The sequence below is a fragment of the Haliaeetus leucocephalus genome, unplaced genomic scaffold (assembly GCF_000737465.1).
Source record: "Haliaeetus leucocephalus isolate CR32 unplaced genomic scaffold, Haliaeetus_leucocephalus-4.0 Scaffold317, whole genome shotgun sequence".
Taxonomy (NCBI): domain Eukaryota; kingdom Metazoa; phylum Chordata; class Aves; order Accipitriformes; family Accipitridae; genus Haliaeetus; species Haliaeetus leucocephalus.
Genome location: NW_010972753.1, coordinates 1,048,379 through 1,061,533, shown reverse-complemented (window position 1 = coordinate 1,061,533; position 13,155 = coordinate 1,048,379). Strand labels below are relative to the sequence as shown.

At 39.3% G+C, this 13,155-nt stretch overlaps 1 protein-coding gene across 1 annotated transcript in view; it reads left to right on the top strand.

Annotated features, from left to right (window-relative positions):
* Window positions 1-13,155, top strand: part of MAP7D2 (MAP7 domain containing 2) — a 41,679-nt gene that overhangs the window by 25,251 nt on the left and 3,273 nt on the right. The window contains exons 9-14 of the mRNA XM_010571379.1: window positions 7,385-7,617; window positions 8,009-8,135; window positions 9,453-9,657; window positions 9,801-9,905; window positions 11,154-11,207; window positions 11,875-11,953. Coding sequence (XP_010569681.1) covers window positions 7,385-7,617; window positions 8,009-8,135; window positions 9,453-9,657; window positions 9,801-9,905; window positions 11,154-11,207; window positions 11,875-11,953 — 803 coding nt within the window. The remainder of the gene's footprint in view (window positions 1-7,384; window positions 7,618-8,008; window positions 8,136-9,452; window positions 9,658-9,800; window positions 9,906-11,153; window positions 11,208-11,874; window positions 11,954-13,155) is intronic.

The window sequence follows — 13,155 nt, the reverse complement described above, 5'->3', positions numbered from 1 at the left end:
TCATCTAAACCATCGGTTTTAATCTTTGCTTCTTTGCAGATCTCTGTGAGTTTGTTGGGTTTTGTTGGTGGCTTTTTCATGCAGGGTTGTGGACGTATAGCATATCTGGGCTTGCTAGCAATTGAGTTGCTTTTCTTAGTTGTCTTTTGCAGACACTCAAAACTGAAGTCTCTATGCCACAGCATGCAACTCAGAAGTCTAAGCAAATGTGTCTTCAGCTTGCTTAGAACAGGATATTAAGTCTGGCTCAAATGCAGAAGTGTCATAAAGTAGTCATGGTCCACAGCAGTTGTCTGATTTTTTTGTTTTGTTTTGGGGTTTTTTTTTCCACTAGACCCTGTTCATGGGTCCCACTTCTGTCTTGAGAATTACTTCCTTTTGTCTGATTTTATTTATTTATATTAATCGGAACCTGGCCATATTCTGAACCAGTCTTGATGATCCCCTTTCTCACAAATTTCTTCCACTTCAAAAACTAGCTGGTGTTCCTTTTCTTTCAGCTCTGAGTGCATAGCCCTGTAACAGAGGATGATTTTGTGTGTGAATCTGGTGTTAGACAAAATACAGGAAACAGTCCCACTCTGGTCATTCTTTCTGGTTTAGACATTCCCTTGCATGCAGCTGGGAAATTGCAATTCTTGGTTCATATTAGAGGGCTACAAATTCTCAAACTTTCAATATTATATATATTATGTCATCAGAGTCTGACCTATGTAAATTTTGTGAAGAATGGAATGATATGACATATAATCACAATCAGCTTTTTTCATTACAGTTTTGAGCAGATCATTGTCTAGTGGCACTCCAAAATGTACAGAGAAAAGTTTGAGCTATAAAAATATATATTATTCTGTAGGTACTGATATTCCCTGTTCAGAATGCATCTTTCAGTTCACTCAGCCAGTACAAAAGACATACCAGGAGACATATTTAGTTAAGCAAAATGATTGGTGGGAAGTGGATTGCTGAGAGTGAAGCGCTTCTTGATGGGCAGATATTGAAAAGGTTGGTATAGCTCATCACAGAGACGTCTGGGGAAAAAGAGAAAAAGCTTTTGGGAAACAAACAGATGTTTAGTGCTTCATGAAAAAAGTATGCCCAGTCTTAATTTGTAGTGCTAATTTCCGTAAAAGGTTAGGCAAAGATTGAGACTTTTTTCCCCAGAGGTGCAAATTATGAGAACCTTTTTATAGTAAAAGGTTTTCATGCCTATAAGGAGTATAAGATGCTGTTTTTAGAGGAAGAAGCAGATGCTGTATGGAGGAATTAAGAAACCTACTGGTGGGTTTCTCTGTGATTGTGAGCCACAGTAGTTACCCCCCCCTTTTTTTTTTCTTTTTTCCTCCCTCTCTTCATCAAGAGAATCTGATTCTGGCCACTGCTAGAAATGTATTACTGAGCATTTAATCTTAACATGGCCCAATTAGAACACCCTCCTTGACCTTATGAGAGATACAGTAAACAGAGTTTAAATCCATGTTTATTACTGATTGCAGAAAGACAGTTCAGCTTCAGCACTCTAGAAACTTCCCCTCAGAAATTTAAAATAAAATAAAAAAAGGCATCCTGGTCACCATATTATATTATTACATAAAGATACATATTTCTTCATACAATTCAAATGCCAGATAACAATCTCGCTGGTCAGTGGATTTAAATACAGGCAATCAGGCTTTTGGAACCTTCCTTTAGATTGTATAATCTTACCTTTTCATTTAAAATTAACTGTGGAACTGAAGTATAATTTTAATGTGGCTAAATATGTAGGCAAATATTCATTCTCCTTGCAAACCTGACAATCTTTTACAAGTTTAATCTTTCTACTTCTAGCACACCATGTGGCCCCAAAAAATACCCTGGAAGAAATAAGAATACGTATTGTACAGCATTAGTAGTTACTGATCCTGCATAGCACCTTAACTTGAGCTGTTGAGGAAAGAATCAAGTATGGCTAGTGATTTAGATAATTAGCTGTATGCATTTTCTTCTTAAAAGTATGTGACTTGACATTCAGGTTTTCTTGGTATTGTTCTAGTTACTAGTTCTTCACCGTCATCTTGCTTTGTGAGTAGTAGTTGCTTGTCGTCTTTATATGTTATTTCATTATTTATTAATTAAAAAGCTCTTTTTAATCATGGTAAAGTAACTGAAACAGGCTCAAACAAGGCAATAAAACTTCAGCCTAAGGAGAGACAGTGATGGCAGAACAGTCTCACAGTAATTACATAAATAAAATACAGATGTTGAAGGTGCAAATTTTACTGAGAAAGCAAACAAGATCAGCCCAAAAACATAACATCCAAGACAAAATGAGTGAACAAATACGGACCTAAAAAGGAGAAAAGGGGAAAAAAAATAAATGTTGAGCAATAATTAAAAGCAAGGAAGGAATTCAAAGCTTGAAGATACTTGAAAAAGTAAATATCACAAGAAACATCACACAAGAAAGAAACCCCAAACTATTGCTTTGAGTCCAGTGTGGATCAGTTGACAGAGATGAAAATAAATGGATTAGAGAGCTGTGATAATTGAGAAATTATCTGTTATTTTTCCAATTGCTATTGGATACTAATTGTGTAAAGTGCTCCTGTTCTTCAGATCTTTCACAAGATCAATAATACCAGTTTTTTTGGTAGGGTGGGTTTTTTCTTTTTTTTTTTTTTTATGCTTTGTCTTCAAAGATCTATACATTAATTGGTTTATTCTTGCAGTATCCCTCAGAGAATAGTTACGTGTCCTATCTTATAGGTGGCAAAGCAATAAAGCCTGTGTCCTTCACATGTCTTTGGGTAAATAGTCCCTTTGAAATCAATGGGACCTGACTGAATCAAGGAAGTAGAATTTAGTTTTAAGTGTCTTCAGATAAGCCATAGTATAAGCCAGTGAATAAAAATGGAAAGCTCTGACAAGGCTCTGTGTTACATTATTTTGCCAAAGCATTACCTCATATGAGAAGGAGAAAGGGGCAAGGGAAAAGGGACTGCAGCGCTGCTGGTGGTGGTGGTGGTTCTTGGTTCATTCCCAGTTCCCAGTCTGTGTCACTGTCCTTTGCACACAGTTTCACTAACTGAACCCGTAATTTGGTGGGTTTTTTCGGTGACATCCCACTGCAGCTGTTGGGACACACTTTCATGTCAGAAATGCACATGCTCAATCAAATTACAGAATACCGATGAAATACAAACCTAGAGTAGTACAAAAAAAAGCCCAAACTTTTAAAAGTTTTAAAAATTATGTACTAGAAAGGCGTCTGCATGTGGTGAATTTCTCACAGAAGTAGCTTCTATGTCTTGCTGTCATCTAGTGTTAGATTTTATTTGATAATGTGCTACACTTACTACTCTTGATCTTTATTTTGCCTTGGAAAGATAAAAGCAATGGGTAGAATGTTGGATCAAGACTATTTTGAGGTTTTTTTCAGCAGCTAGCTAGAGAATGGGCCAATTTAAGATTTTGAGAACATCTATAATAATGCAGCTAGCAAAATAACTATTCTATAGTCTTATGCTGTTTGTACTCTTTTAGGAAATGTAAAAGAGAAATGAATCTGTCTCTGGCTAGAAAAGATCAAAACCAGGAGTGAAAGACAACTGCTTTTGAGAAAACATCACAGATAGCAGAGCTAAAATGTCAGAACCCAGGAACAGCTTGTGATCAGAGCAATCTCAGAAAGCAGGCTTGAGAACATTCAAGTCCTTGGTGTAGTTTCAGCAGAGCTTTTGTTGAATTAATAGGGAGATAGGGAAAAAAATAATGCAGCTCTGGCATTGCTGCAGATTTCTGATTTACAGTCAGCCTTCTGAACTGCTGTAACCAATGACCTGTCACGTAACTGGCTTTTCAAGAAAGCATGCTGTTCTCTCCCTTGCTCTTTATGGACAAAATTGGATGTGACCTCTGGTTCATGTACTACATGTACTTTATTTTCTCTGCTTAGCAAAAGTAAAAGCTCAGAACCCCTCTTGTGCTAATCTTGACACATTCTTCTGCAGTATGGGCTATCCCTCTTTTAATTAAATGAGAGCCACTGTAATTTAAGGACCAGTGGATCCTCAGACCTGATAGAGGTTCTTGCAGTGCATGTAGGGGTCATGATGAGAATGGCTTCTTAGGAGCTGCTGCCTCCATGTCAACACAGGGCGGTTAGGTGAGAACACTAAGACCTCCTGGAGGAAGGAGGATGCTTCCTGTACTTCTGTATTCCTCTGTAAAATCTAGTGACCGAGATGAGCAAACTTCCAAACAGCTAACATGCTACCATTTCTTGGATTTTGGTGATTTGTCATCTTAATTCTCTGATCCTCATCAGGCATGCTTCTGTGTTCCCACATTCTTACCAGGGTTTCATTACACCCCTTGGGTTTTTTTCTCCTAAGGCAAAAATAAAACATTTTTTAAACCTAAGCAGACTCCTATGCAAGTGTTTGTACATTTTCCCCTTAATATTCCCATTTTTCTGTCCTCACAATAAAGTTTGGCCCTTTCTGGTGAAAAGTACCATCATTTAAATACTATTAGGAGGAGTGTTTTTTCCATTAACAGTTCTGCCTGTGTCTAGGAATGTTAAAGATGCTAAGTTGACAATATGCTCTAAATACAAGGGGGATGACAATGTTCATTTAATAATTTCTACTGGCATCCAACATGATTTAAAATTTCTGAGAAAAGATTCTTCTTCCTGATGGGCTGTCTCAGCTTTTCACTCCTCGCACTGCACTGTTGTCATCCTTGCAGTCATCAGTCTTTTGTATGCCTCTCCCTTTTAGTTGCTTTAAAAGAAGCAGAGCCATACTTTTTTCTTGGTCTTCTGGCCAAAGAGCTGTAAGAAAACATTTCTGTAGGTCTAAAAGTTCAAAGATACATTACTTAAATAATGCATTCATCACATGTTTCTAGTCCAACAGGTAAGTTGTACAGCCAGTCTGCTCTGATTCCTATGCAGTGCAAGATGCATAGCTCTCATGACTACACTCCTTCCTACCAACCTCTTTAATTTGATTGTCATGTCTTTATTAGAGAACAATTACCTCTGTGCTAATATTGAAAATGACTCAGCCTTAGTTATATGACTCTTTTGCTCCTCCTGTCACAACAAGTTAAATAAAAAGCATTGCAAGGAGTGTGTGGTAAAGTCGGAAATGTAAACCAAAGACAGCAAGAAGGGACTATGCTTTGAAGAAGTGTCTGATGAGCAAGAAGCATCCTCTGTGCTGCAGAGAAGCCTAAGAAAAAGGTTGTTTTCTTTTTATTTACATGTTATATTTTTATGAAATGCAGTTGGAAATGACTGTGATGGTGAGGCACGTACAAGACGTACGTATGTAGGTGGGGCCTCGAAATTCACCTTTCTCTTCAGGAGAGCCTGGGAATCCATCTATATCCTAAAGACAAAACTAAAGACAATGCTAAAACCAGATTTGGTCAACACCAACCAATCTCATTGGCTTCTCCCTTCTCTGTTTTTTACAAGAGCTGGAAACAGACATGCCTGTCCACATCTTCCAATGCCTCTTTCTGCCAGGGAGCAGCAGGAGCAGGCTGCCCTGCAAGGCAGGGCGAGCTGGGAGCCATGGGTGGCAGCAGAGCAGACAAGGACAGGGACCTCCTCCACAGCACCCCGTCCCATAGCGGACAAAAAAAGTGACTGGGGAAGGTCTGGTGGCGGTGACCAGGGTCAGCCCAGAGCCCAGTGATGGCCAGCAAAGTCCTCACTGAGGCAGGTCCAAGGACAAGCCAGGACACGAGTTCAGGACCAGCTGGTTGGGAGGCCAGAAGCAGGCTTAGCTGCAGCTTGGCTCAGGCGAGGACCTGACAGGGAGCTCCTGGGCCTGCAGGCAGAGGGTACCTGAGCTGAACTTCACGTTTAGTTGGGTACTACTGTTCCGCTAGCTCAAGGGCTTTTGGAGTCTGTGATGGCTCTTCAGTGGGAGTAAGAAAGTACGGGTGATGCAGTACTCTGCAGTCCTTTCCTCCCCGCAAACCGGGCAGCTCCCTATATTCTGGTGTCTCCACTTCTTTCAAATGCAGCATGATATGGTGGAAAAGATCTCTTTCTGCTCCTGGATTTGTGAATTGGGGGGGAGTTGAAAGACATTTAATTTTTATTGTCCGCTCTGTAATGCGAGTGTTGTTCCGGTTATAATAGCCTCTGGCCACACAATACTGTAGTTAGATCTATACAAAACTTGCCAATCCAGTCTGTTAATTTTCAGCCATTGTCCGTGTTTTTCATGCTTGTGGTCTGCCAGAATGAGTGTATAGTCCAGAAAACATGTTATAGTATATGAAACTCTGTATCGTGTAGATGAAAAAAGTGATAAGGGATAATACATTTGTATCGTAATTGCATATCCATGAGGAAGGTTAAACTACATGTGTAATTTCACTTTAATGTAGGAGTATTTATTCTAAAGGGACTCACGTAAATCATTATTTTAAGATCGTAATCTCTTTACTTCCATACTACTTTAGTCACACAGCCCAGCCTTTCTTAATGTTACAAGTATTTAGTGCTAGTTACTCGTGGTACATAAATAATGAATGGTGTTTGTGTGTAGTTTTGTGTTTCCTGGTAATCTGTTCTCTTTAATGTGCGCCTATTTTCAGTGAATATCAAGTATCCTTACCCTTCCACTTTCCCAGAACTGACTTCGAGGTTATCATTTCACCTAAAGTATGCAACAGCCGAACGGGCAGTCGGCTGCATTGCTGCTGTGCACTGCCGTCACCACAAGTGCAGTTGGGTAAAAAGTTGCAGGGGCTGAGTTCTGAGCCTTGAGTCTGTTGTGCTGGCGCTGATTAAAGTGCTCACTGAAGCAGCGGAGCTGACTGTACAATGGTTTGGTCAGTTCTGTCTCTTTTTGTGGTACCCAGCTTTGCCTTCGTATATAGTAGTATTGGGTGCTATTTTGGAACATCAGATACTGTTAGAAAAAGACCATGTTTGACAAGGGGGTATTCAGATGAAAGCAGCACACTGCAACTTGTTATAATTTCTGCAGACAGAAAGCAGCCATAGCTTTGCTTTAAATGTTGAGGAGGACTATTGAATACAGTAATGTTGGCAAAATTGTTATGAGATGATTGTTACTAAAGTAATTGGTTTAGGTAATCCATGATTTCGTATCTCTTGCCTACAACTCAGACAGTATTATTGGTCTTTTTAAATGAAGTTTTTCTGTAATCATTTGTGCTTGCATGCCAGTTCCCTGCATTTCAGGTTCTGGTTGCTTGCATCCAGGTGGTTCCTATGCAGTATTGTGCAAAACAGTTGAAACTCCTATGTAGCCAGAGACGAGAAAAAGGAATGATTTATGTGAAGATGGAGTTTGATTCCAAGCTGTGTAACATAGGGCCTGTTTTGATTTTTGTTTTCCCTCATCAGGACAGTTGCAAAGACTTATCCCCAGTCTCCTAAAAACGCCAAACAATACCCAGCTTCTCCTGTGAAGCATCGTGCCACTTCTAATCTCAACCAGGAAACTCCTAAAAAGAAAGCAGACAAGGAAAAAGAAAACATCAGTCATCAAAAATCCCCGGGAGCACGCACCGATGAGGCAGGCCAGGTGGCTTCTGAGAAGCACATGCCTTCTGCAGGAAAGACTGAAAATAGTGAAGGTGAGTCCTGCTGAAAGAATATATTGCAAGATATCATGGGTCCCTGAGGCTTTTAGACAGTGATGACCTGTTCTTCTCCTGAAGCTGCTCAGTCATAGGCTTATGAGAATGTGTAAAGGTATGTACTGGAACCAGTATATGTATAGTTTTCACCAGGGTTACCCATGTATGAAAAAAGCTTGTTAATGAGGATGTTAAAATGCTGAAATCCAGGGATGCCCTTACCTATCCCATATTCTATCTGCTGAAAATGTTTTTGGTGTGCTTTTGAAAAGCAAAGGTGTCTTACCAGTGTGAACCAGGCCCATTTCAGCCTCTGTGCAAGCGTGGCAGTGCTGGGCACTCTCTTTGTTCCCTGTCTAACTTTCCACCCTCGGTTGTTTGCTCCTAGGGAAGATCACAGCAGGAACAACTGATGCAGAAGAAGCTTCAAAAATTCTAGCTGAAAAAAGACGACAGGCCCGCCTGCAAAAAGAACAAGAAGAAAGGGAGAGACAGGAAAGAGAAGAACGGGAGAGGTATTTCTGTTGATTTGTGAAAGTTATTACCTAATAATTTAACCTGTATCATTGGAGAGGCTTGAAACTGGTAGTTTTAGAATCAAGGTGGGAGCTTACATGTAAGTGTTAATTTCTTTCAACTTGGCCTCATAATTCATTAGTGTCTTTTGCAGTCTTTATGACTAGTGAAGTTAGAAAATAATAATTTGGCCTCTTTAAGAAGCCTGAATAAACTATTACTCATCCAAATACTTCAGGTATGTCCACACTGCAGTGTGCTGCACACTGTAGTATGGACCTACCTGAAGTAAAAGACAACGTGAAAAAATACGAGGCAGTTTTAAATGAGCTAGTTCACGTAGAAGAAACAGTCTTGCAGTAGTAGTGTATGCCTTAAACAGCAAGTTTTGTATTGTTCAGGAAATTACCCTGAAGTTCACCTTCCTACCCAGCTCTGTAGCAGGCAGTGGAGGGCTTTAGGAGTGTGGGCATAATGGAGGCTGCTGTGCCTGAGCAGTGAAACTCTGGCTCTGTTCTGGGAGCAAGCTTTTAGGTTGTTCTCCGCATGGGATGCTGGTTGCAAGTGTCAACAAATCATGCTCTTCCTTCAAGCCCCTAGTCGTAAATCACTCTGCATGTCTAAATTCAACTTTGTTCTCATCGAAAACATGGTGGGGGGGTGGAGCAGAGGGATCACTAGTGCCTGCCAGTTTGGCCCAATGGAAATATTTCCTGGGTCCCTGATATGCAAGGATAAGAATGATCACTTGTCAAAGCAGCTCTTGCATGTGGTGACAAAGGAGCATGATGTCCCTGAGAGGGGCAGGGAACAACACAGGTAGAATTTAGACCCACTCTTTCTAGTGTACCACTGTGTTTTGTGGACTTTGTTTGCTGCTACTCATCCAAACTGTTTATCTTCAGCTGAAATGAAGGAAAAAAAATACTTGCTTGTTTATAGATACCAGAATTCTGGGTGTGAAGTACAGGGGAAGAGGGGTGTTTTTATTACTGAAACTTCTGTTATTGAAGCTCTAACTGAAATTGGAATGGAAATGCTTTCTTTTTCTTAGATCACACCTGGATTTTTTTTAAGGGAAATTATAATTTCTATGAAATATTTTTGGCAGTGAAAATAAGATTGGAAAAAAAATGTGATAGCAACCTGAATTCTGAGCATGTGCTCAACCTCTTTGCTATATCTTGGCATTTTTCATGAAAATGTGTGCTGATGCATGTATTATCAGTTACTGCTGATCGCATGCCATACATACAATAGGATTCACGCTAAACAAGGTGAAGCCTTTTAAACATACTGTTATTTTTTTTTTGCAGGCTTGAAAGAGAAGAACAGAAAAGAAAGGCAGAAGAAGAAAGACTTCGTCTGGAGGAAGAGGCTCGTAAGAAGGAGGAGGAAAGAAAACGTGAAGAAGAAGCAGCTAGAAAAAAGGCGGAAGAGGAAGCTAGGAGAAGAGCTGAGGAAGAACAAATGCTAAAGGAAAAACAAGAAAAAGAGCTCCAGGCCAAACTTGAGAGACAGGTACCATCTTGAACACAAATGTGAAACTTTATGTACATATATATGTATACACATATTTATATGTACATACAAATAAATACTTTATAGTATCTGGTAATCTGCCTGAAATAATGACCCTATCATGTTTTACACATTTTGATTAGAGGGAAGAAGCAGAAATCAAAGCGCGTGAGGCAGCTGAACAACTTCGTCTTGAAAGGGAACAAATCATGCAGCAAATTGAGCAAGAAAGACTGGAGCGGAAGAAGGTAGATATTTGCGTCTCAAGATAATGATTTCATCTCTTGTTTAAATACATAACCCAGGAAGTACCCAAAAGTATCTAGAAATAATAGTCTGGAGCGGTGACATGGATATTTATGCCTAACTTAGTATTTGCTACTTGCATGTTAGGGGAACGTGGACATCAAAATTTGTAACAGAGTGGAATCACCTAAGGCAAATGGCTTTCTCCTAGGCACTGAACAAACACAGAATTAGCCTCTACCCACAAAGTTAAATGCGTGAGACAAACAGGGAATGGCATGCCAAGGCAAACTTCGATTGCCGCCCAACCCAGGACATCACAGACTATTGAGGAACATGAGTGACTTTGTTTTAAAACTTACTCGACAAAAGCTCAGTGTCATTAATTGAGAAAGTTAATGTCATTAACAAACAGGTTTTCTCCCACCTGGCTTGTCTCTGGCTGCATTATGCAAAGGCAGCAGGGCTGTCTGGCCACTACTGCACAAGGAAATGGCTGGAGCTGCGTAACTTAGCTTTATCTACAGCTCTGTGGCAGGAAAAAGAGAACAACTGCAGAGCTGCAGAACCTCTGTCTGGTTATAAAAGGTCATCTTTCCATATATGTTATTCCAATATGTTATTTTTAACTGTTTACCACTGAGCTGGAGGCATGTTGCGGTTGCAGATTAGAATACCAAACCAAAGTGTCTTTAAATCTGAAATAGTGTCCTTTCACAGTAGTTCAAAGAGATGAAGGTTTGTTGGGAGGGTTTTATTTTAATGAACAAAGAAGAAAAAACCCCAGTAATTTAGGGTAATGCCTTACACATTTCCAGCAAGAATAACTTCAGATATTTTATTTTACTCTTCCATTCCAAAAAGCGTGACTATTTTTAAAGGAACTATTTGGAAATAGTGGGAAAAGCAACTAGTTAAAAATAATAGCTGTTGATTTTAAATAAACGTTCCAGAGATGAGCACAACTCATAACTGCAAACACCTGGTATTAAAATGTTTGTCTCTAAATTGCATCTACTGAGAAAGTCATGTTCTGTGATATCTGATATGTGAAAGCCAGCTCCCGGGTGTTTTCTACCTTTTGTTTTCTTTATTTTTCTTATTTATTCTCCCTTTTTCAAGGCAGGCAGGGATGAGGTCATGACAGTAAAGAAAAGTTTTTATTTTTGTCTTTTTTTTCCTCCTTTATCAGTCTCTTGTGTTAAATATTCTGTCTGCCTTCTCATCCTCTGATTTATTTTGATTTCTAGAGAATAGATGAAATAATGAAGAGAACAAGGAGGAGTGAAACACCAGAAATAAAGGTATGAAACAGTGTGCGGTTGCAGGGTTTTTTTGTTTTGTTTTATTACCCATATGTGAAAATAAGAGTAGTTCCATGTTAGTGGGTATACTTAGGTACACTCTACACCCAAATCTTAGTTGCATTTCGAACTGAGAATGACTGTTGCTGTGTCACAGTTATTGTTGTGCCACTGCTATGGAGACACAGCTTTATACAACTGTTGCAGACTTACCTCCCTTGCTATCTAACAAGGTGGCAAGAGCTCACTCCTGGATGCTGGAGCTGTAATGTTTGCTGCTGTGATGTATCTTCTCCTGCTTTGTACCAGCTGGTGAATGAGTTATTGAGCTCTCTGTGTTAAGCCTGCCAGGAATGTAGGATTGAGAACAAGGCAATTGTGTCCAGCTAGGAAGTGACAGAGAGTCAAGTTTTCACTTTTGTTCTAAGTTTTCTACTAAGGAAGCTGTTTCTTCAGTTACTTTCAGAGAATGTTTTCTTTTTGGAGTAAAAAAAAAAATTTTAAAAAAATCCTACACCTAATTAAAAAGGGCAAAAAAAAAATCCTTTCTTGCTGTCGATGACCTTGACCCTGTGGCCCTGGGCAGTCTCACAAGTTTCGAATCCAGTCAGTTCCATGAAGGTTACAGTCCTTCATCTAATACAGTTGACTCATTACTTGATTACAGAAGGAAGAGCCAAAACTGGAGGTACCATCAACTTTGAATGTGGAAAAGCAACCAAAGGCCCTTGTTCTCAACCAGCCAGGTAAAAATTGCCATATTTTTCTGACCTATTTTCACAGTTAGTTCTCTTCAGAGTTTTGTAATCTCAGGCAGAGCACTGTGTGTTATCGCAGGTTCTTTGCTTTCCTCTCAAAAAGAAAGCTATGTTTGCGTCAGTGACAAATGTTAGAAACTGGAGACTTAGCTTTGTTTTGCCACTTACGCAGAAGCAGAAGCTCCATTTTAGTACCTGACATAGCATTTCTGTGAGTGACAAGTTCCAGTCTGCCAATAAGTTTGGTTGCTGCAATCTACTGTTGAGTTTTGTAGGTAAAAAATTTTTGCACACAATCAAGCTTGCAAGCTTTTTATAGCACTGCTCTGAATCTTACATTTAATTTGACTTTACAAAAAAGTATGTGTATTTAAAGAATTATTAAATAAAATATACGTATCTGGCATGTTGCGAAATTCCATGCGGGGACGGACGACAGGACACCAATATGATGATCAAAGTCGCCAGTTTATTGAGCCTAGCTGATCATTCTTATACAATTCTCTAAGTTCCTAAGAAGCTTTGATTGGCTGCTGCATGCAAGCATTTAGTGTCCACGCGCACAAGCATAAAATGTGATTGGTTATATCAACACTGTACACGCGTATAAACATAAGATATAGTTGGTTATACTAACTCTGTACACACGCATAAACATAGGACATAATTGGCTATATTAACTAAAACATGTGAAACTTGTCTCAGTCTTATTGGTCAAGATAAACTGCCGAATTGAGGTTGTTTGTGCCAAGTTCCCTTTATCGTGGAATGCGCACCTGTGTTTTTCTAATTGGGATCTTTCTTTTTCTGTCTTCTTGTTTATTCTGTTCAAGGCCTTCTAAAGGCGTCTGGAATGCTCTTGCGACCATGAGCTACTTTCAGGCCCAGTCACTAAGTTCCATATAATTGACTCCTACACTGGCATTTATCTATATTTTGTTTACTTCCACAGGCTAAGGCTTTTAGTACATGACATAAAAGATAAAACATTCTCTTCCTGTTTCTTCAAATTTAAAAGGTGTAGCATAAAGAGCAATTTTAGAGTGGAAAAGAGGATTGACAGTATAGTATGATGAGTCATAGATGAAACTGAGTCCTACTGCATTGTCAGTCTTGTACTCGATCTATAACTTAAAAGCATTTGTGATTTTTTTAAAACTATTTAAATAAAGAAGTTGCTACTGTCGTAA